This window comes from Oncorhynchus mykiss, chromosome 12, assembly GCF_057628025.1.
Source record: "Oncorhynchus mykiss isolate SJ-2025 chromosome 12, ASM5762802v1, whole genome shotgun sequence".
Classification (NCBI taxonomy): domain Eukaryota; kingdom Metazoa; phylum Chordata; class Actinopteri; order Salmoniformes; family Salmonidae; genus Oncorhynchus; species Oncorhynchus mykiss.
The window spans coordinates 68,848,629-68,871,126 of record NC_143033.1 but is presented as its reverse complement, the minus strand read 5'-3'; the positions used below and the strand labels follow the sequence as shown (position 1 = coordinate 68,871,126).

General features: G+C 44.0%; 2 protein-coding genes across 40 annotated transcripts in view; one reads left to right on the top strand and one right to left on the bottom strand.

The window, feature by feature from the left end:
- Window positions 1–18,838, top strand: part of maptb (microtubule-associated protein tau b) — a 41,659-nt gene extending 22,821 nt beyond the window's left edge. For 4 of the 30 annotated variants that reach the window (XM_090193117.1, XM_090193115.1, XM_090193113.1 and 1 more), the window contains 9 exons: window positions 3,074–3,117; window positions 3,571–3,750; window positions 4,028–4,118; window positions 4,648–4,883; window positions 5,321–5,413; window positions 5,811–5,903; window positions 11,041–11,122; window positions 11,335–11,441; window positions 15,903–18,838. In XM_090193117.1, coding sequence (XP_090049243.1) covers window positions 3,074–3,117; window positions 3,571–3,750; window positions 4,028–4,118; window positions 4,648–4,883; window positions 5,321–5,413; window positions 5,811–5,903; window positions 11,041–11,122; window positions 11,335–11,441; window positions 15,903–16,115 — 1,139 coding nt within the window. In that variant the 3' untranslated portion in view covers window positions 16,116–18,838. Of the gene's footprint in view, window positions 1–157; window positions 1,400–3,073; window positions 3,118–3,570; window positions 3,751–4,027; window positions 4,119–4,647; window positions 4,884–5,320; window positions 5,414–5,810; window positions 5,904–11,040; window positions 11,123–11,334; window positions 11,442–15,115; window positions 15,284–15,902 lie in introns of all 30 variants that reach the window. The other 26 variants (XM_036938091.2, XM_021624585.3, XM_021624581.3 and 23 more) reach the window with 11 other exon arrangements.
- Window positions 18,839–18,991: 153 nt separating this feature from the next.
- kansl1b (KAT8 regulatory NSL complex subunit 1b) overlaps window positions 18,992–22,498 on the bottom strand; it is an 84,991-nt gene continuing 81,484 nt past the window's right edge. For all 10 annotated transcript variants that reach the window (XM_021624577.3, XM_021624579.3, XM_090193091.1 and 7 more), the window contains 2 exons: window positions 21,891–22,173; window positions 18,992–21,668 (listed from right to left, as the gene is read on the bottom strand). In XM_021624577.3, coding sequence (XP_021480252.2) covers window positions 21,411–21,668; window positions 21,891–22,173 — 541 coding nt within the window. In that variant the 3' untranslated portion in view covers window positions 18,992–21,410. The remainder of the gene's footprint in view (window positions 21,669–21,890; window positions 22,174–22,498) is intronic.

Genomic DNA, 22,498 nt, shown 5'->3' with positions numbered 1-22,498 from the left:
CCTTTCGATTCTTTCTTTTCCTTTATTTCTGTTCCTTTTGTTGGGTGTTGAATGTGTGTCTCTGAGGAGGAGGTAAGTGTCTCTAACACCACAGTCCTGCTGTGGATCTATCCCCTCTGTCCCTTATCGTTCTGCTTCCCGGTTCCCACCACACCAGAGGAGCTCACTGCATCGCTCAGCCCCACACCAGAAGGCATCAGTCCTGCCACAGAGAGCGGCCGCAGTAGCAGGTCCGGCTTTGCCGACGGCGGGAACGAAGACGGGGAGCGGGCTGGGTCGGTGAGCCCCCGGGCGTCTCCTTCAGCCCCTGATTTCCCAATCGAGAGGGACACTCCAAGGCTCTTCTCCCCAGACTCGCTGGGGTCTGAGATGAAGAGGAGCTCGTCAGACAAGGTCTCTGTGGGCCACAGCCTGAGCGACTCTGGGTCTGAGGACGAGGATGAGGAGGATGTATGTGAGAGCAAGGAGGCTCCTACCTCGGCCTATGAAGACGGGATCAGTCCTGGGAAGCCTCAGAGCCCTCTCTTCATGGAAAAGGAGGGGACGAAAGAGCAGGTGGATGAAGAAAAAGAGGAGGATAGCGACGAGGATGAAGAGGAGGAGAGAACAGAGGTGTCAACGATTCGCAGGAGGCCACGGCGTGAGGTCAGCTCAGAAGAGGAAGAGCAGCAGAAAGATGAAGGTTGCACTCCTGTCATTCCCGTTGCCATGACCCCGGAGGAAGCCAAGCAGCGCGTCCTATCCTTTGACTACACGGAGCCTGAGGGACACCCCCCTGGTCAGGGCATCCCTGCAGGGTTGCAGAACGGAGCAGACAAGACCCCCCCAGAGAGCAAGAGCCCTGACTCCAACAGGGCCGACCATGAATCTCCCTTCTCCCCTAGCACCGCAGCCAACCGGACCAAGGACCAGTCTCCTCTCATCGAGTACCAGCCCGATGCCCGTGATGCGGTGGAGCAGGAGACTGAGGAGAAGGTGCAGGAGGAAGAAGAGGTGCAGGAGAAGGTAGCTAGTCCCCTGCCCATGATTGCTGTGCCCCAGATGGAGGTTGAGCCTGTCCAGAAGGATGATGTGAAGACCTCAAAGGACATTCAAGGCCAATACCTGCAGTCGGCAAACGAGGACGTCATCGAAGTGGTGACGGCAGCTCAGTCGGTGACCAAAGCCAAACCTGCAGAAGCCAAACCTGCAGAAACTAAGCCTGGCAAGCCTGCTAGTGGCCCCAAAGGTGATGCCAAAGGAGGTGCTCCTACAGCAGCCAAAGGCCCGGTCAGAAAAGTGACCGCTAACGCTGTTGCCCCTCCCCCCAAGACCACCGCAGCTAAATCTCTGAAAGCACCCTCAAAAGATGCCGCCCCACCTGGCGGAAAAGCAAATGCTCCAGGTGCCCAGCTGAAAGGTCTGTTTTCTGTTCTAGTTTATCAATCCCACCTCTCCACCTCCTCCTCCTTTCTTTTCTCTCAGATAATTTCTTCTTCTTACTAGAGCAGCACAATAAAGCAGCACCCTTTCTGAAAAACATGCACAAAACGCAAAATGTGAACGTGTTCGGTTGATGAAACGGACTGCTTGTCGCCGCCACCACTACCGCCGGTTTCTTTCTAGTCTCTTCTTTGTTCAATTCGTTCTCTTTTGAGCTTTCTCTTTTCTCTGTGTTTGGTCTGTGTTCTGTCTGTGTTTCCAGCCCCTGTTTTAGGTCACTAACCCTCCTGTGCCCAAATTATTTTTGCTGGCAATGTTTTCCACCCGTCAGCCCCTTTTGCATGTCACTTGCATGTTTGTTGGGTGTGCAACATCACATCATCGTGACTGTGTATTTATGGGTCACCTTTCCTTCCACCTCCCGTCTTCTGAAACACACACACACACACACACACACACACACACACACACACACACACACATATGGTATGGTTCACACGTGTATGCACACACACACACACATGGTATGGTTCACACGTGTATGCACACACACACACACACACATGGTATGGTTCACACGTGTATGCACACACACACACCACACTCTGGCTACTGTTTCCTGTCTATTAAATGAGCAGAAAAGTGTAAGTCAGCACTGTTTGTCAGGTTTAATGTAAGCATCCATGCATACTATCTTCCCCAACAGTGCAGGTGGTCTCTCACAGAGTGTATTTGCTACACACTACTTATCATTAGATGGATCACTGGTTCTCTTTATGCTAATCATCTTTAAGGTTGCCTACATTGCTAATTGTCAGTAATGATCAGATAATGGCTGATAAGCACTTGCACATGGCATGATAAGGAAATGATTCCCGTTTCAAAGGTACATTTTCTGTAAAAGCTTTTCTAAATGATTACTGGAGTGTAAATAATGAATCAGTTTAATGGGAACCACCCACTCTTTCAATACAGCCATTGATAGGCAGGCAATAATGTTTATCTCCTAACTAACCATTTGAAAGCATCACGGTCACCACGGAGACTCAATTCCCTGCTTATCCAATAACATGCAGGCCTGACGTTAAATAAAAAAGGACGGTTTCTAAGCAGTTGTCTGTACCACATTCATTGGCCCTAAAACTAATTTAGTCCCCCCCCCCCCTCAAATGATTAGCCTAGTCTCAGACAGTGTATTATCTCTGATTCTCTGAGTGGACTGATTCGGGGGATCGAAATCAGGCCAAGTGGCTTCATTTTTGAAACTCTTACTTATTTTTGAAACTCTTAAGACTTACTGTGCTTAAACCTCCCCATGCAGTGTAATGTCAATACGCAGATCATTTCGAATCTGGGGCAAGTTTCAAATTAAAGTTCAATAAAAGTTTATGGCAAATGTACTTTCTGGCAATTCATTTCAGTGTGCTGACAATTACTATGAAATCCAAAAGCTACTTTAAAGCATCCGGATACAGCAACTAGAGTAGTTAACACGCATCGTCCGTTAGCATTTTCATGCCTGGGATGAATAGGCCATTTAGCTTCAGAGAGTTAGCCTAGCCTAGTGCAGCGAGGTCTCAAAGTTGCTGATTAGACCGGACTATGATATTAGCACTGACTCTCAGTCCCCTTCTTTGACCCTCTCTTGCAGCCAAGGCCAGTGCAGGGGCTGGGAAAGAAGCAGCTGAGAAAAAGGTAGGTGATAATTGATGTGTGGACCAGAGGTCTGACCTCTGGAGTGATCTTGAGATATATCGATGGCTGCTGCATCTCAGTGCTTCACTTTACAGCTGCAAAGGAGGTTCCAAACATGTTGGCTCAAATTTGACAGACACTTTTGCATCAACCATCTGCCTTCAACTGAATGCCCAAAAAAACGCACTGTTTTGCTCTGCAATTGAAGTACAGCATATCTGCATGTAAAGCCATTCACCAATCACACACACTTTTTGACATATTGAATTTAAGATTTTTACTGTTTACATTTTTAAAAAATGGCTTATATTGGTTTTAATTGTTTGTCTATATCGCTTATAGGTTTTTGTTAAGTTCCACCATCGTAATGCATTTCTTTAAATGTTTGTTTGCTTTCACTTTGGTCTTTTCCTTTGTGTTTCATAACACTTTTTTACCACCTTTGGTCACAAGACACCCAACGCCACCACACCTGTCAAAGCATCCACCCCCAAACGACCCTCCTCGGTCCAAACCACCCCCAACAAAAAGCCTTGGTCCTCTTCCTCTGCCCCAGCCTGCAACACTAGCAGGCCCAGCTCAATATTTAAACCCAGTCCAGGCAGTGCAAGAGCCAGAGAACCCAGGCCAAGGGTAAGTAACACACATGGACAGGTCTCAACTTTGACCACGATCCCAGGCTCAGGCCAGCCTATCCATAGGCTCATAATGCTCAATGGCATTATGACATGAATACCTCAAAGTTCCATGGTGTTGAATGATCTTATGCAATGCCTCTCCTAAACCCCAAACACTCAGTCAGTTCTTTCCCAAATTAGTCCGGAGTCTTTTGTTTCAACACCGGTTCATCGCTTGTTGTGTAGTTTCTAGTTTTTCCATTCTAGAAGTAACTGTGCTGTTTGGTTTCCAGACTGGAGATGGGAAGACCGCCAGCACCAGGACACCAGGTGCCAAACCCCAGGGTGCTGGGACCAGGATGCAGACCAAGACCACTGCTGGAGGTCAGTCAGTACTCAGGACATGTTCAACAGATGGTCAACTCTCAATGTGTTCCTTTAAACTCGTACAGCAGTGCCTACAATGGGAGCACATGAAGCGCAATCACCATTAATCCATTGAGAGTCCCCCAATTCGAGAGAGGTTAACACATGGAGTGTGAGCAGAGATGAGGGAGCATGATAAGGATATGGTCAAACTCCATATCCCCATTGAAAAAGGTTCTAACTCTAACAACAGCTTGATACCTTTGCCATCTCTCACATGTGACAGCTTGACAACTACATTTGCATCCCCAGCACGTTAGATGGTGTCACCACCATTTCCTTTGCTCTCTTTGGAATGGCGTGATGGAGAGAGAAAAATGTACCTAGAAGTGTCTGGGCATTTTGGCTTTAACTACAGGCTGAGCAAAACATCACCGGCGCCTAGTTTCAAAGAATTGAACTTTTGCAGGTCTTGTTCCAGAAAACAGGAGCACAAACATAGATTGAAATAACCTAATCCTAGATTATGTTTCTCCTAACCTTGTAGTTGATTCCCCCAAGACGCCCCAAGACCGTAGTGGCTACAGCAGCCCCAGCACACCCAAGTCCCCCGCCAGCCGGGAGGTGAAGAAGGTGGCGGTGGTGCGGACCCCTCCTAAATCCCCTGGGTCCATGAGGGGGCGCAGTCCGGTGCCCCTGGCTGCCCCCATGCCCGACCTGAAGAACGTCCGGTCAAAGATTGGCTCCACGGAGAACATCAAGCACTCGCCTGGTGGAGGACGGGTAAGAGCTTGAAACCGTTTTCTTTCGTTTTTTTTATGAAATGGTAAGGGTTGAAGAATTTCAGAAACCTTCCCAAAGTTTGCAGGTTTTTCAGAAACCCATGGTAAGAGGAAGAGGAGGTGATGGGAATCTGCCAACAGGAAGTCCTCCAACTGGGATTTCTGAAAAACCCAGGAACTTCTGAAAAGTGGCCTGAAATGTACAACCTGGGTGCTGTTTTTCTTAGGTATCTTTCTTCCAAGCTTGAGTTGTTTATCACAGGCCGGAATCCACGTACCACTCCAGTAATTGGCATTTCAAAGCCAATGTTGGAGTTGTGATCACAAATGGCTTTACAGTATTTGTTGAATATGTCCAGAACAATAAAAAAAAAGGTTTGTTCCGTATCAGTTCCTTGGATGTTTGTAAGAACGCTTTCTCCCTCCTGACTCTTTCAGGTGCAAATAGTTGAGAAGAAGATGGATTTAAGTAACGTTCAGTCAAAGTGTGGCTCCAAAGCCAATCTCAAGTATACCCCAGGAGGTGGCAATGTGAGTAACACAGACGGCATGGCGGTCAAGAGACTGCAGACAGGGACATTACCCATTTTCAAACTCCTACAGTACAGAACCCACACACTTCCATAAAGACTGGTCACTTGATCATTGATCTGTAGCTATTTTGAGATCAGTGCATGTCAGATATCCCTGACCTGTGAAATAAGGACATTGCCTCATGCCTGTAACTTCTGAAGGTGATACATCTAGCTATTGAATTGGTATCTGCGGTGCAGACACCGACCTTGAACTTTGAGGCCATCTTGTAGATAATCTGGTTTAAGTAAATGTCTAAATAGCAGTCAGCAGCAAGATCCACATCGCAGCCTTGCAGCTGCTTCAGCAACCTGCCAGAAAGGTGATATTTTCGCCTCTCCTCTACCTCTTCCAGGTGCAAATTTTACATAAGAAGATCGACTTGTCTAGTGTTCAGTCTAGGTGTGGCTCCAAAGACAATCTCAAGCATGTCCCCCGAGGTGGTAACGTGAGTAACTTGAGGATGAACTCATGGTTTGGTCTTGAGTCTTCCCGCAGTTAGAACCAGATCATGGCCTTGGCCAGAACATAAAGGCTATTCCTTCTCCACTCTCCACGCTCCTCCTAGACTTAAATTAAATGAGGACTTCACTAGTTTATAGCTAGATAGTTACTTAAGTTTGAGGAGTTTACAGGCTTTCTTCATTTTTGTTAAATTTACTCTCTGATGTTCTCTTATTATGGTAGCACAAGCTATGTAAGTTTGTAAACAATATTTCAACTCGATTCCTTTTAAATCAATCAGGCTATCGCTTGATTTGATACAGGAACATTAAATGAATCAACAACGTGAATGGAACAACATTTCAAATCAGATGAATGTGCCGAGGTAATTATAGTCTCGAAGTATATGATGCATGTGACCATATTCAACATAACAAACGAGAGCCCGCTCTACATAATGTTTTCAAGTAGGAACACTTCTCTGAAGTCTTAACATCTTACAGTTGCAGCACGTTATGAAACGTCCTTTTATTTTTCCAAATGCGAAAACATTCAAAGTCACATGTAAAACTATACATGAACAGGTCTTATAGTTTTAAGACCTGTTCATGTGGAGGTTCAAGCTGGGATCAAGCCTAAATATCTTTGAGATACTGCATTAACTTCTGGTCACCGCCATTTGTCCCCTTAAAGCTTAATGTTTTCATAGTTTTCAAAGACACAACTTTCAAAGCAGATTCCTCATACAGTTGCCCTTTACAGATTCATTCCACACTGGCCTAGCGTAAAGGCAAGCATTGTGATTTGATCTGCATTTCTACCCTATACAAATCAATTCCAACACAATACACTAAGTTTCCAACGTCTGTTTTTTCTAGAATATGAGAATTGCTGACCTTATCGTATCACAAGCAACCCAGTCCCCCTCACCAATAAAGCCATTGTTTCTCTCAATGAGTCACGATTACAGACCACTCAGACCAGAGTGGATGGTGCAGCGCAGTGTACTTGCTGTCAGCAGCACAGGTCTGTCAACCAGTGTCCTCTCATTGAGCTGACTAAATGCCTTACAGTAATGGAATGTGCACGTCAGACGTCATTAAATCTGGCTTTGGATTGATACAGTACAGCCTTAGTATACAGACCTGAAATGAGATGACCCAGAACGATGAGGGACTTACTATGATTTAATGTGCGCTCAATAGAGCTCTCCACAAAACGATTTGACAAAGTATGAGGAAAGATCCAGCGAAGTAAAATTTATGAATCTATTTGATTTCAATGGGCTGATGGGTATTTTCACCAGGTTCATCTACCAGGTTTATCTCTCGGGACTATTGTGTGCTTTGGCATTCCCTAAAAAGAGAATGATCTGTTAGATAAATTATGTGAGTTTATGTTGTGTACGGTATGTACAGTGGGCCCCAGGCACAGCTGGGCTACAATAAGCCCAATTAGACCAATAGAAAAGAGTAGCAGACTAGAGTAGCATCTGAGACTAAATCTTACTGGCTTCAACTTTCTGCAGAGGGCAACACAACCACCCAGAAAGCCAAGATAAAGGCCTAATCAATCTCTTTAAAAACTTTGATTTCATTAAACTGCAATGGGACCCTGGTTTAAGGTTAGGGCTTGTCAGGGACAATTGTATAGCACCTTGGCCCCTTTTGAGTCCCTGAAAACAGCTGCATGGGTAAGGCATTACAGGGGGCAGGGCATCCATGCCTGGAGATGCTGTTGCCAAGTTTGTGTTTTTGGTCTGTCTGCCCTAGATCTGTCTCCTCAAATGTGTCTCCAATAACCTGTATGATGCACCCCAATGGCTCTTGTAGTCTCAAACTCTCCAAGTCCAATACGCGGTTCAGTGTCTTGAGCTGAACACCTCGACATCCGTGCTGGTCGTTACCTTGCATGACATGGATGACGTGAATGCAGTAGTGATGAGACAAAGCAGAACATCATTGACTTATAATGGTGGCACGGTTCTCCTGGTTGGTGTATGACCGTGAGCATGCAGTCCCAGCGGGCAAACTTTGGGGTGGTAAATCCATAATGACGCCATTTTCTGGTTCTAAAAATGTCAGATTACAACCAGTTAAAATCCTCATCTCGTTTATGACAATACCAAGATGTCTGGGAAAGAGGTCATATTCTGGTCCGATAATTAGTTAAAGGCATCTTTTAGCTGACTAAGACATTGACAAACATTTATTATAATCAGAATACAACCTATGACGTCACAAAAGACAGCATTACAACCAGTTTTGCCCGCCGGGCTCAACCTGACTCCTGTCAATTGTGATATTTACCTCCAACTCATTGTCCCCTCCGCCACCACCCATCAACCTCCTGTAAATCAAGTGTCTAAGTAGAGATGTAAGATTCAACGCTTACAACAGAAATGAGGAGGCCAGTTTATTTATACTGGTACTGGTAAATGGATAGTGATTGGGCTGCACTGAGTTGGATGTGGCTGCAGCGTTGCAGTCTTTCTGTAGTTGTGTCTTATCTGCTCGGAGAAACAAGGGCTGGGCTTCTGTGCTGTGTGTCGAGAATGATGTGATGAAAGCCTGTATCTCTATGCAGCACTGACACCACCATGTGTCTGTACTGCGTAAATACACGTTCAAACTGCATACCAGCAAATCGCTGCATGTTTGGATGTGTATATGTTTGTGTGTATGTAAACAAGTGGGGGTATGGTTGAAATGTTCCCCCCCCCCCCCCCCCCAGCAATATTCATTTAAACACATAGGCCTATTGTTTTATTTTTTTCATTTTATTCAAGAGAGTAAACCTATTTCGCTTAGGTCGCTTTGGGGATTTGGTTGTCGTCTAGATTGTAGTGGAGACTTGTTTTAAATCATGGATTGGAGTGATTTTATGAGAGCTCTGGTCATTTGAATTTCATATTCATAAACTCAGCAAAAAAAAAGAAACGTCCTCTCACTGTCGACTGCGTTTATTTTCAGCAAACTTAACATGTAAATATTTGAATGAACATAAGATTCAACAACTGAGACATAAACTGAACAAGTTCCACAGACATGTGACTAACAGAATTGTAATAATGTGTCCCTGAACAAAGGGAGGGGGGGGGGGGGGGGGTCAAAAGTAACAGTCAGTATCTGGTGTGGCCACCAGGTGCATTAAGTACTGCAGTGCATCTCCTCCTCATGGACTGCACCAGATATGCCAGATCTGGCTGTGAGATGTTACCCCACTCTTCCACCAAGGCACTTGCAAGTTCCCCGACATTTCTGGGGGGAATGGCCCTAGCCCTCACCCTCCGATCCAACAGGTCCCAGACGTGCTCAATGAGATTGAGATCTGGGCTCTTCGCTGACCATGGCAGAACACTGACATTCCTGTCTTGCAAGAAATCATGCACAGAATGAGCAGTATGGCTGGTGGCATTGTCATGCTGGAGGGTCATGTCAGGATGAGCCTGCAGGAAGGGTACCACATGAGGGAGGAGGATGTCTTCCCTGTAACGCATAGTATTGAGATTGCCTGCTATGACAACAAGCTCAGTCCGATGATACTGTGACACACCGCCCCAGACCATGACGGACCCTCCACCTCCAAATCGATCCCGCTCCAGAGTACAGGCCTCGGTGTAACGCTCTTTCCTTCGACGATAAACGTGAATCCGACCATCACCCGAGGTGAGGCAAAACCGCGACTCGTCAGTGAATAGCACTTTTTGTCAGTCCTATCTGGTCCAGCGACAGTGGATTTGTGCCCATAGGCAAAGTTGTTGCCGGTGATATCTGGTGAGGACCTGCCTTACAACAGGCCTACAAGCCCTCAGTCCAGCCTCTCTCAGGCTATTGCGGACAGTCTGAGCACTGATGGAGGGATTGTGCATTCCTGGTGTAACTCAGGCAGTTGTTGTTGCCATCCTGTACCTGTCCTGCAGGTGTGATGTTCGGATGTACCGATCCTGTGCAGGTGTTGTTACACGTGGTCTGCCACTGCGAGGATGATCAGTTGTCTGTCCTGTCTCCCTGTAGCGCTGTCTTAGGCATCTCACAGTACAGACATTGCAATTTATTGCCCTGGCAACATCTGCAGTCCTCATACCTCCTTGCAGCATGCCTAAGGCACGATCACACAGATGAGCAGGGACCCTGGACATCTTTCTTTTTGTGTTTTTCAGAGTCAGTAGAAAGGCCTCTTTAGTGTCCTAAGTTTTCATAACTGTGACCTTAATTGTAAGCTTTTAGTGTCTTAGTGACCGTTCCACAGGTGCATGTTCATTAATAGTTTATGATTCATTGAACAAGCAACAGTGTTTATATCCTTTACAATGAAGATCTGTGAAGTTATTTGGATTTTTACGAATTATCTTTAAAAGACAGGGTCCTGAAAAAGGGATGTTTCTTTTTTTGTTGAGTTTATATATATTTTTGTATTATTTAGCAATTTACTTCGATAAACATTTGATCAGATATATCGATTATAAAAGTGCTGTTTTCATGGATGTCAGCCATTTTATGATTACTTTCATCCTCCTGATCATCGGGTATCTTGTCTCGCTTCTCAGGAAAACAGACGTGGGGGAATGTGTAGTAGAGAATATTCCTGTAAAAATTTGAACGAAAAGGTGAAAGGCTGGTAATCCAATCCATCTAATCACATATGTGTCCTTACATACATGGCGCGGGTTAAACTGGGTTAGAAAACAGCATTGTATCGTCATAGTTTCTAGAGATGTAATGAAACATCTTTGCATTGTAACCAAGAGGGCCTTTGCATCCAAATTTGAGACCTAGTTGTCTCATTTAGATTCAAATTTCATCATTATGGCCTGATTGTTTTTGATAACGATGACTGAATTCCCTGAAATATTCTAGCTATCTTTTCATTTTTAAGGAAATTCTCATGTGTGGGTGCAATAGGATAACCCCTTTCCCTTTTTCCAACCAATATATATTAAGGACAATGCTAAAAGCAAGTCTATTCAGGAAGCCATTCATGGTGGTGTCCTTGTCCTTGCATGTGACTGATGCTGACTAATTCTAGATTGTCTCTCTGTATTCTGCCTCCTCGCATCGCCCAACAAGGACCACCCCTCTGGTCTGATTCTATCTATGCTCTGATGATCTCCTTTGTTTCTCCCCATTTGCCATATCCAGGTTCAAATTACTCACAAAAAGATTGACCTCAGCAACGTACAGTCAAAGTGTGGATCGAAGGCCAACATTCACCACAAACCAGGTAATTTATGTACAGAATAAAACGTTATGGTGACTGAAAGGAAACAACATGCAACAGAGATACCCTGCTCTAACATGGACTACGGTTGAGGCTATTGGTGGTCGATACTCAGCCATATCAACAAATAGTTTTATGCTCCCTGACGAATGTGAAATAGGAAAATGTGTTGAATAACCTTTGCAGTGCTAAAGAATGCCGCTTGTCTTCATTAGGTGGAGGCAATGTGGAGATCAAATCGGAGAAGTTGGACTTCAAGGTTCAGTCTAAGATTGGGTCCATGGACAACGTTGGTCATGTGGCTGGAGGTGGCGGGAGGAAGGTAAACGGACTCACTATCACTAATGTCCGAATTGACTCGCACGTATTTCAAAAACAATACTTTCATGTTTCAATCTTTAAAAAAAAAAAACAAACCTATTACAATCAATTACTAATTTCTATTCTGAAACATTGAATTATTCTGCCCGAATTCTGGAGTCAACAGTCTGCACACAATTCATTGCTAATATTCTCTCTGGCTTCAAATCTCTGAAATCTAAACTAAATGATCACTCTTCTTGCTTGGCAAACTCTTCCTTAGCAAACTGAGTATGCCATGAAACTTGCTTGTAAACATTTCTAAAATGTCACGCAAAAGAGCGATTAACACAGGGTCACATTGATTACTAAGTAGGCCTCTCCCTCTGCATTGCCAATAGGCATACGCCTGAGTGTCATGTACTTACAAAAAGTTTTTTTTACAAACACTTTTTTATGTCAATATTTCATATAAAGCCTAACAATAGATCATAAATACATTTTATTGCAAATACAAACTTCCCTAAAGGTAAATGATCGCTGTTAAAAAAAAACTCTTACCACACATAGTACACGGAGGCCAATTTTAAACTCAATACAGTAAGAAACTGAGGCAGTATTTTCCCTCATCTCGACACCCAGAATCAAATCAGATACTCAATATTTTAATTCTTAAGCCTATATCGAGAGATTACATTTTCCCTTGCAATGGCAACTCTGGCGACCCATTCCCCTGCTCTCCTTCCTCTTCTCTTTGCCCAGCATGTTTGGGTGGCAGCAGCTCCTCTCATTTAGCCCGTGTACCCGTCTCTTTAGCTAATCCACTCCATGTCATGTGCCAAAGAGAGTGGCCTTTCTGTCATCTTCAAATATGATCATTCTATCATTAATGAGCTTGTGGAGAAACGGAGGATTTGATCCTGATTCGATCACCCTTAGAGCTATCCTCCAATCACAACTATTATGCAAATATTGGAACTTTTTAGTCTCCACAGAACACGTGAGTAGGGTCTATCTGCAGACCGCGTACTATATGCCGCGCCCACAACGCCCCACTTACTACATGCCGCGCCCACTGCCATTAAGGCTAGGACACCGGCAGTTGAGAGGAACGCACTTGTTTGAAATGGAAAAGCTCCTCAATAGCTACTGACAAAGAAGAACATCAAGACGAAGCAGCTGCTTTACAAGTGGGATGCACTGTTGAGCGTTACGTCCCGAGGGGTTTGTGCTGATTGTATGGAGATGGGGACAGCCGGTTAACAAGGAAAGAACAAGATGTTTGTCAGAAGTGCAGTATTATCATAAGGAGAGAGTTATACTTGGAACATGGAGAGGAAAAGAGAGGCTGAGGAGGTCTAAGAGAGAGGGGGAGGAATAAAGAGGGTGAGCTTGAGTTGGTTAAAAATAGCTGGGGGGAAAAGGGGATGGTTTGTTAACGGAAAATGGTAGAAAGTGTAGGCAGAGTGAGCTGAAGGGCGATGTATCGGAGGTGGTAGGTGTGGTGACGTTCTTGGAGCCTGAGGCTGGCACCGAGGGTCAGGATAAAGAGTCTGTGACCGTAGGAGTGAAGTTTTTTTTGAATTTTTTTTTCTTTTTTGCTGATTCCTTTGAGGTTTCAGGGTGGGTGAAAACAGAGTTGGGTGCTGTGGAATCGGGTAACCAGAAAGTGGTCTTGTGATAAGTATATGTGCTTCTGCTGGTCAGAGGGAGCCGGCGCTCTGTGTTAAACGAATGGGGGGCAAGAGATATAAATTGTTTTGTTCTCAAGAAAAGGGTGCCATTGAGGAGTGAATACTGGGGTAGCGGTCAATGTGAACGCTGAGCAACTGGAGGGGAAGAATCCCGGTGTGTGATGCTCGTCGTTTGGTACGACGCAGGCAGGGCAGCGCGAGTGGAGAAACAGAAGAGTCATTGTCTGTTCTTTTGAGTTTTGATGTTGAGTCTTTACCCGACAAAGTGTTGTTAGGATGTATAACTTGTCCTGTACGAGCTTTGTGCCGACTACATTACATTATTACAGGTGTCAAGCTTATGGGCATGTGGCAGCAGTGTGTAGGAGGAAGGTCATAAGTGTGAGAAGTGTGCAGAAAGGCATGAGACATGTGTAGTATTGGGGAAAGTAGTGGTATGTGTTAATTGTAGGGGTGACAATGGGGCGGGGGGGGGATCAGAAATGTCCCGTGCGAGAGAGACATGTTGAGGTTTCCAGGGTTAGAGTAGTGCAGAAGTTGTCATATGCTGAGGCAGTGAAGAAAGTAGAGGAAGATGGGTCAAGGGGGAGGGATCCTGAGAGGAGTGGCGTGATTAGTAGATCAGTACCAGTACAGAAGGATAAACCAACAAGTGATATATGTTTCAGTAAGGTTAGATTATGGGATGGAATGTAAATTGCAGAAAATAGAGGTGGCAGCAGCTGTAGAGAGGTATTTGGGTGTGCGAGACTTGACATCAGAAGTTACAGGATGTGTTAAGTGGTGGTGTCCCGTCCTTTCAGCCTGAAGTAGGACTAAATAGATTTAAATAGTGGAGTATGGTATTTATTATTATTTGTGAGTGTAGTGTTAGATGGTCAGGTATTTGTAAAAAAAAATTTTTAAATGTAGAAAGGAAAAAATAATTAAGCTAAGTATAAGGGAGTCTAGTAGGTGGTGGTAATCCAACATTTATTGGATGCCATCCCCCGTTAAACCTCATCAAAGAGAACTCTGGCAGTTATTTTAACTTTATGGCAATGGTAATCACTACTCGGTAGTGCCACGCAAGAGTTGGGTTGGCTATACAAGCCGTAATGCTGTAACATTAACAGAACTGTGGGAAAGCAGTGCTCGGCAAGCGGGGGAGAATGACACTGTACCGGTGTTCTAGTTAGCTAGCTACTTCCCTCACCATATTGTTAACAAAACTGCAGGTAAACAGTACTCGGCAGGCAGAGTTGAAGGACACTGTGTACCGGCCCCCTTCTTATGTGGGGGTTTTCGGCAGTTGGCATCCAACTCTGGTGCATTACTGCCACCTACTGTGCTGGAGTGTGTGCCAGAGACAGTGCTAGCAGCTGCAATGGCAGTGGGCGTGGCATGTAGTAACCGCAGTCTGCAGATAGACGTTATTGTAACACATTGGTATCCGGTTGCTGAGCAACCGTTTTTGTTTGTCCAGAAGAAACTAGTCTGTCAAAATGTGCTAGCTCGTGTCTAAATTCTCAAACTAAATACTGCAATTCCAACCACAAAATTATTTTAAGCCTCAAAATACAACAACTTGCCTAGCTAACAGCTAAATATTTGTTTTTGACTTTGTTATTCATTATATTTTCGAGGATCCACATGTTCTCATGGAAAATGCTATTTCCAACAACCAATGAGCAACTCCAGATTGCTGAAAGGCCAGTCTCGTTGGCAATGACAAGGAGTGGAATATTAGCTCAAGACTGGTAACGTTATTCCGACTACCTTTCATTTTCACTCTGATTCCAAGCTGGCACTGCAGACCAATCTATTGCTTATTTTTGTTCTTTCTTTCAGTTTTTAAACAACTTTCATGTATTTTTTTTTTTTTTTCTTTCATTCATTTATTTTATTTTTTATAATTTTTTCATTTGATTTATCTTGTTTGATTTGTTTGTTACGTTTCATTTGTTTTGTTTAACACCAACGCATGTTTTCCGTCCATACTGGGTGTGGTATCCATCCATAGAGAGAGAAGGGGAAGGAAGCCAAGGGGGTTTCTGGAAAAGGAGACACCTCCCTAAATAGGGAAGCTCCTATCCCCAGCCCTACTGGCCCCTCCACTGATCCCCCTCAGTCGCCCCGTTCTGAACACAGCCCAATCGAGGGGGCGTCCTGGTAAAGCTAGAAGTCTCCAGTAAGTACACAGTGTCTTACTTCAGACCAAAACCCCAAAGTCGCCAAAATTGTCCAGTCATTTGGACAGATCAAGCCACAACAGAGATACTCAACCTTGAAATGAAGGCATATATTCCCCCTTAAAAAACATGCACGCACCCACACATGCATGCACATGTGCAGCCAAACACACACCCATTTACACAGCATGTCCATAGGACTTCGCACACTATCGAGGGAAATTGTGTACATGTAACCACAAGAGGGCATTAACACAAAGTCAAGAGCCTTTCAAACTGCAGCATCACTGGTCTTTTGTGATATGCACAACCTCTGTTCACCATTCTACATTCTGATGTCATCACATAGAAAGTATAATACTGGATTTGCGCTGATTTGACTTCCACTCATCCCATGTCCAGATTAAGCCTAGTCCTGGACTAGAATACACTTATATTGGAAATTCTCCATTTAGAATTAATTTTAGTCCAGGACTAAGCTTAACGGGAAACCTGGTCCCGAAGGTTTACACAGACACAATCCATGAATGATGCATAATTACACATGAAAGATTTGTCTCATCACTGTAGGTGCCCTTGCTCGCCATTCACTAAATGTATCAATCTCCACTCCTGCAGATTGAAAGCCACAAACTGAGTTTCCGTGAGACGGCGAAAGCCCGCACCGACCACGGAGCGGAGATTGTCCCCGTGGAGATCATCGCAGGCGGCTCACCCGCCCGTCTTCTCAGCAACGTGTCGTCCCCTGGCAGCCAGAACATGACAGAGACGCCGCCGCTATCCATGCTTGCCGACCAGGTCTCCGCCTCCCTCGCCAAGCAAGGCCTGTGATTCGACCACGTCCCTCCCTGAAAAAGCATTGTAGGTTACCAAGGGAACCAACCATGTGATAAAAAAAAAGAGAAACGAAGAGAAAAAAGAAGCGCCTCACTCACTCTCCCTTCCTCCTTGAAATTCAAAGTCGCTCGCAGGATTTTCCGACCGGGGATATCAGTCAGGGCAAAGTGGTCCGTTAATGGACAGCTGTTTATGGTCTCGATAGTTAGATAGACACAGGTAATGAAAACATATACGTGAAAGAAACGCAGCATTATTCTATACCCATAAAAACACAGACAGGCCTTGTTATAAAGACATTTACCATACTTTCCATTTACAGTGCAATTAATTGGGCTGCTCAATTTGAACGCAACTTGCTCCACATGAAAATATTGCACATTTCTTTGCTTATTGCCATGCAGTGGATGTTTGAATTTGCCCATTTTAAGCCTTAAAATGTGAAGTAGCCAAAGCCTCAAATCTTTTCTCCACTAGAAAAGATCAGCTAAATTAAAGCGACACTGTACTATACCATTCAAATGATACTAAGTGCCAAATAGACTGTTGCCCTTTCGTGCTTAAAAAACTCTGATATTCCCCAGTTGAGAAATCCGCAAAGATTTATTTACGGTATAATGAAATTCTAACGTTGTCGTAAACAGTTGCTGTGATGTAATTAATAGCGTGTAAGTAAGGCAAATTGACTCTGCCTTTGAGATGATTAAAATAGACATTGTTTGTGAAATTATAAAATAAACAATTTTCATGAGAAGGACAATTACAAGTCTATTACCCAGAATATTTAACTTAAGAGTTAAAGCCCATGGCCTGTTCAAAACATTTCAAGGAGGATCCCATTGCTGAGCAATTAAAATCAAATAAGTAAACAATGAATTATGGAGTAATGGAGCCACATTGTGCATATGTCAATCAATTGGATAAGATTGCTCATTTGAAGTTGAGAGGGGTTTTTGTGTGTATGGTATAGTCTACGTGCAGATATTTTGGTGGTATATCACCAATCCTCACCAAGTTTCTTCTCAGCAGTGAGTCTGGATCTGAGTAGCTCCCCTTGATTTCTAGAACGGATATCCATTCTAGGCCATCTGATTGGTCCAGAGCCAGAACACACGTGGGTATAGGGGCGTTATGAAATTTCATCATTGGCTTTGATACTCTGATTGGTTAGAGATTATCCAATCGCTGATTACTTTTTGTACAACACCCCTTATTTTGAAGTCAACAACAAACGACTTGAATGATGGCTGTCTCAGACTGCAGTATGTAGGAATGATTGCGCAGCGGAATAATTCAGTTTGAGTGGTCAGGCAATATAAATGCCACTGCATACCCATAACACATATGCCTAGAAAAGTCTCAATTTTACCTGCATGAAATTCAAAGCCTGATATAGGATGTGCTCCAAATCTCTACCCTACTCCCGAAGTGTGCACTTGCACACTCTCTTTGTCAAAGATGATCAAATGACCACCCCCTACCTACCCACAGCGCACTACTTACGACGCGAATTTTAACTAAAGTAAATATTTCTTCGCAACGATAGAGCACTCTTTTTTTTTACGCTGTAGATCTAACCTTATGTTGCGCACTTTCTTTCCTACTAGTAGCCCTATTCTGTGGATGTAAGACATATTCAACTGCTATTTACGAATGCTTGTAGATGTACCTGCTGACACCCTGCTATTATCTTTTTTATACTCCCGACCCTCACGATGTATTCTTGTTTTTGAAGGTAGTTTTTACACACTGAAGTTCTCAAGTTGACCACCACTACATGTGTGTGAATGATAATTGTCTGGCTTTCCTCCTCATTCCTCATGGTCAACATGAACATTATGTAATGTGCTGAAAATATATGAAAAGGGGGTTAAGCGGATATTAATTGTTACGATTGAAGAAATCTATTCAACGAAAGCCCCAAAAATACTCAAATCAAATGCTATGTCACATGCTTCATAAACAGGTGTAGACTAACAGTGAAATGCTTACTTATGAGCCCTTCCCAACCATGCAGAGAAAAATAAAGAATAAATACACAATGATTAAAGGTACCAGTACAGAGTCGACGTGCAGGGGTACATATAGGTAGGCATACTAAGACTGATATTCACGTTAGACCGTTTGAGAAAAGGTACCATAAAACAACCCTATGCACCTTGGGGTGGTGAATGATGTTCCGCAAAAGTGTAAGGCTGTTTTTTTCCAAGTTAGTATTTTATTTCGAAGCTGAAAATTGAAATGTCATGTCACTCTTCTAGTTTTTCCCATGTAACCACATACAGTAAATTAATCTGAGGGAGTGGTTTACTATTCTGAAAGGACAGCATAACCGCATTGTATTCATTAAACCTTTTCTTCACTGACATTTTAAGCAAACTGGTAATTGTATTGTAATTAAATCTGTTGCGACAAGAAGGGAAGAAAGTTGGTGCAAATGATGTTTAGGACTTAATGTCATTAATTTAAGGGAAGGAAAAGGGTAATTTTGGGCTTTTCAGTGTGGTAAATATATTTTCCCTTTTGCCTCAAAGGGAAGAATGATACAAGTCAACTAGCTTCTATCCAACCCATGTCCCGTTTTTTCTCCTTTGCTGAGTTTTTATTTTGACAGTCGTGATTGTCCTTGTGATGTGCATTTTATTAATATTTGGTTTACACTGATACTTGTTGCTGTAAACGTGGATTAGGAAATAAAGTCAGTATTGGAACAGCAATGTTAAAGGTTTCTTCTTTCCATTACATTTGTGATGAGTGTTTCAGAGAATGGCAGGGGTATTTCCTGTCACACTGACCTTGTTTGTGAAATATGCAAGGGCTTTACACATGGAGAACTTACAAGCTCATAGGGAACACAAGGACACAGTTGATACAATATATTTCACTTTTATTTTGAGAAGAACACGCTGCCTGCCCGTCGGATTCGTCAATCCATAAACTTTTCTTTTTTTTTTTGCCTCTGCATAAAGTGTTCAATATAGTGTATTTGTCGTGGCTTCTCCCTATACAATCAGGACAGCTACAGCCTGAACATCAAACACTGTTAAATTATTTACAAAATATACTCTTTTTGTACAAACTATTACATGCTAAAGGATATACCACTCACCCACCCCCATTCATCACGTTGGAAATTCTAAGTACGAAAATAGCCCAGACAATATATCGGCTTTTCAACGCTAGTCAAACCCTATTGTACATCGAAACAGTTTCTGCCTGGTGGGTCCTCCCACCCACAAGGCGGGACTTCTGTGAGGAGAAAGGGATAGGCATCGATGGTCCCTAGAAATAGAGTCCGGTTTGTTTGTCTTTCGGTCGGTCTGGACAGACAGACTCCTGTGGGAGAATTATTCACCAGGGAAGGCCTCACATTACCTCCTCGAAATGAGACAGCAGAATCAAGGAAGGTAGAGACAAAAAGGCTCAACTGAACAGTGATGTGAATGATTTTTTTCTTGTGAGGCTCAAACAACTCATGACATGATTCCATACTAGCGGTAATTGGAACAAGAGCAGGGCATTGGTTGGGGCAATCGTAGGTTTAGCTAACTAACATGTGGGTTTGACTGCTGGGGCAGAGCATGAATCAGACACACAAAGTGACCAAGTAGAAACGGCCAGGCTCAAATTGACTCCAACTGAAAGCCCTACATAGCAGGTGGGTGGGTGATAGCCACAGCCTTCTGACGTAGTGACTCAAACATAAGCCTCTTTCGAGGCTTTCTGTACAATACTCCACTTCATCTGCAGGGAGGGACAAAGCAGGGGGTGCTGGGAACTAGGGCAGCTGATGGCAGAGTTCAGTAGGTACCAAAGGAATATAACGGGCAGGATTTACCTGGACTTGTCCACCATTTCAGAACATTTTGTTTGCTCTAATGAACACAACCCATACTTAGTTTTGTTTTGCATTGTTACATGAAAATCATTTGACTTAACCAACATGACATTTGAACCCTCAATAAGACTCAAGAGCTTGAGTGATTTTAATCCAATTGTGGAACTGCATTGACAATCCAACAGGTACATTGACATCTGCCTTGTGCAATTCCAAAAACAGATAGGGACACAGGACCGAGACAAATTAGGTACATTTACATATTTTTGTCTCATGTTTTCTTTTACTATACTGAGTGACATGAAATTGCATGGCAATTATGCATTACAAGCTGGAAACATTGCATCGGATGTGAACAACAGCAACCCATGTCAATAGCTAGGGTACAGAAATGTAAAGTGGAGCAAATAATGAAGGGCCTTGATCCAAGATGAAGTCAAAATACTACATTCAAAAACAGAGGAGCTTTCTTTGTAATTGGAACCCGACTGCACGCTTTTAAGTGATTTCTTGCACATTATCCAAACCAAAATCAGAAAAGCGTGAACAGCACGCACACCACATCGAAAATGAAGACAAATTCAATATGCACAGTTGAACAAAGACACTGAAATCCACTCCATTTCTATGAGGTGATGCGTCTTTTTCGGCCGTTATATTAGTGAACATATCCACATGATTATTTATTTGCTTCACTTTGGCTTGGCTGATTGAAGGATCTATTCAAACTAGTGTATGTGTAATCTCATATTGAGGGTGGTGTTACTTGCTGTGCTAATTTCATACACCGCCCCAACAACCACGTATGCCATCAGTCTGTGACGGGGTTGAGAGGAAATATATTATTAAACCTATATGTAGAAAACAACTATACCAATGCAGACAGGGAGGAAAGAAAAGCAGACAAGACATCAAGGAAAATGGCAAACTGATTACTACTACAGCTCTGTGAAACAAGTGCATAAAGGAACATTTCCGATTCTCTGGGGCTCTTTATTAAGTTGATTCAAGGGGACAACATAACAAGCTATGACAACAAGGCATTGCTGTTTTGTGTTGTACTCACTCCATTTTACACTGACATAGGGTGGTGGGGAATAGAACGCTACAAAGGTACACACACTGCCTGAGTGGCTGCTTAGCGCTCAGCCCATTGGCCCAGAAACAGGAAGCGACTCTACGTCCTGCTCATCACAAATTCAGCTTTCAGTCTAATTTCTCTCCCCATTCACTTTTATATATTTGTTCATTTCGGTGACCAAGAAAAGAAAGAACAAAACTGATTTCTGATGGGGGTCTCTGTCTGTGTTCACTAAAAACTGTGAAAGAATTTGACTGATGTTTGAATATCAAACAACAGGAGTCCATTATTCCATTGTTGATGTGGTTCTTGTTTAGAGTCTTGTGAAAGAAAAAAAGTGACGAGTCCTTTATGCGGGGAGAGCCTTCATTCATCGGTGGGAGGGTCTGGTGAGAGTGGTGGAGGCGGAGGGGGCTTTCTGCTTGCTGCTGTCGTCAGGGGGAAGCGGCGAGGGGGGACCCCCGGTGTCAGACTCCGATCTGGACGAGCCCGTCTTGCAGCCAGAGATGTGGCGCATGGTTCTGTAGGGGCGCTCCTCGGTGTTCCCTGCCTGCTCCTCAGGCTCTGGCGGCGGGTCGTTCTCCAGGGGGAAGCTCCTTCGGTCCCATGGGTGTACTGGGATGGGAACCTGGAGAGGGAGAGAGGAAACTCACGTCAGAGACTGGACACTATCACTCACTTATCAAAGATTATCGGTCTGTGTATATTTATACCCAAAGAGCTGGTGCCTACTCATATGTCCTCTACAATCTGCCAAAGTATTCACAAAGACGGCATGCACACTGATTAAACACCTGACGTGTGTGAACGTGTGTATAGTACGAAAGTGTATGTGCTATGATGAGCCTACCAGTTCTTCGTAGGTTCCGTCAGGCGTGGAGCAGCGCGTGTCTTCATTGGAGAGCAGGCGGTAGGAGTCCCTGGATCCTATAGGGGTGTAGGAGTACCCTCCTACTGTGTAACACCCTGGGGCGTAGGGGTAGGACTGCAGGTCGGGGCTGGCCGGGGAGCAGGGGGAGGCAGCGCTGCCGTAGTCCGGCAGGGCGTGGAAGTGGGCTGTGTCCGGGGAGGAGGGGTTGTTGCTGCCCAGCAGGGGAGTGGTGCGACCGTCCGACCGGCCACTGACATATGAACTGGAAGGGGGGGAAGAGGGGAGTTAACTTGACATGAAGAACATAAATGAAGTCTTCAGCTAGACTTCAATTGAACAGAAAGGAGAACAATAGCCTTAAGTACAGAAACCTATCATCTAGATTCTAGAAGACCAAAGGTGAAATAGGAGCTGCTTATATTTTTCCTGTTTCACTGCATGTATAAGTGGGGAAACCTGTATGAGTGTGTGAATTGGATTTTTTTTTTATTTTATGCATATCCCAACTCCCCGAGACACCCTCGGAGTGTGGGGTCAAGGCCAGCGATCACGGCGACGCTGGAGCAATTAGGGTTAACCTCTCTAGG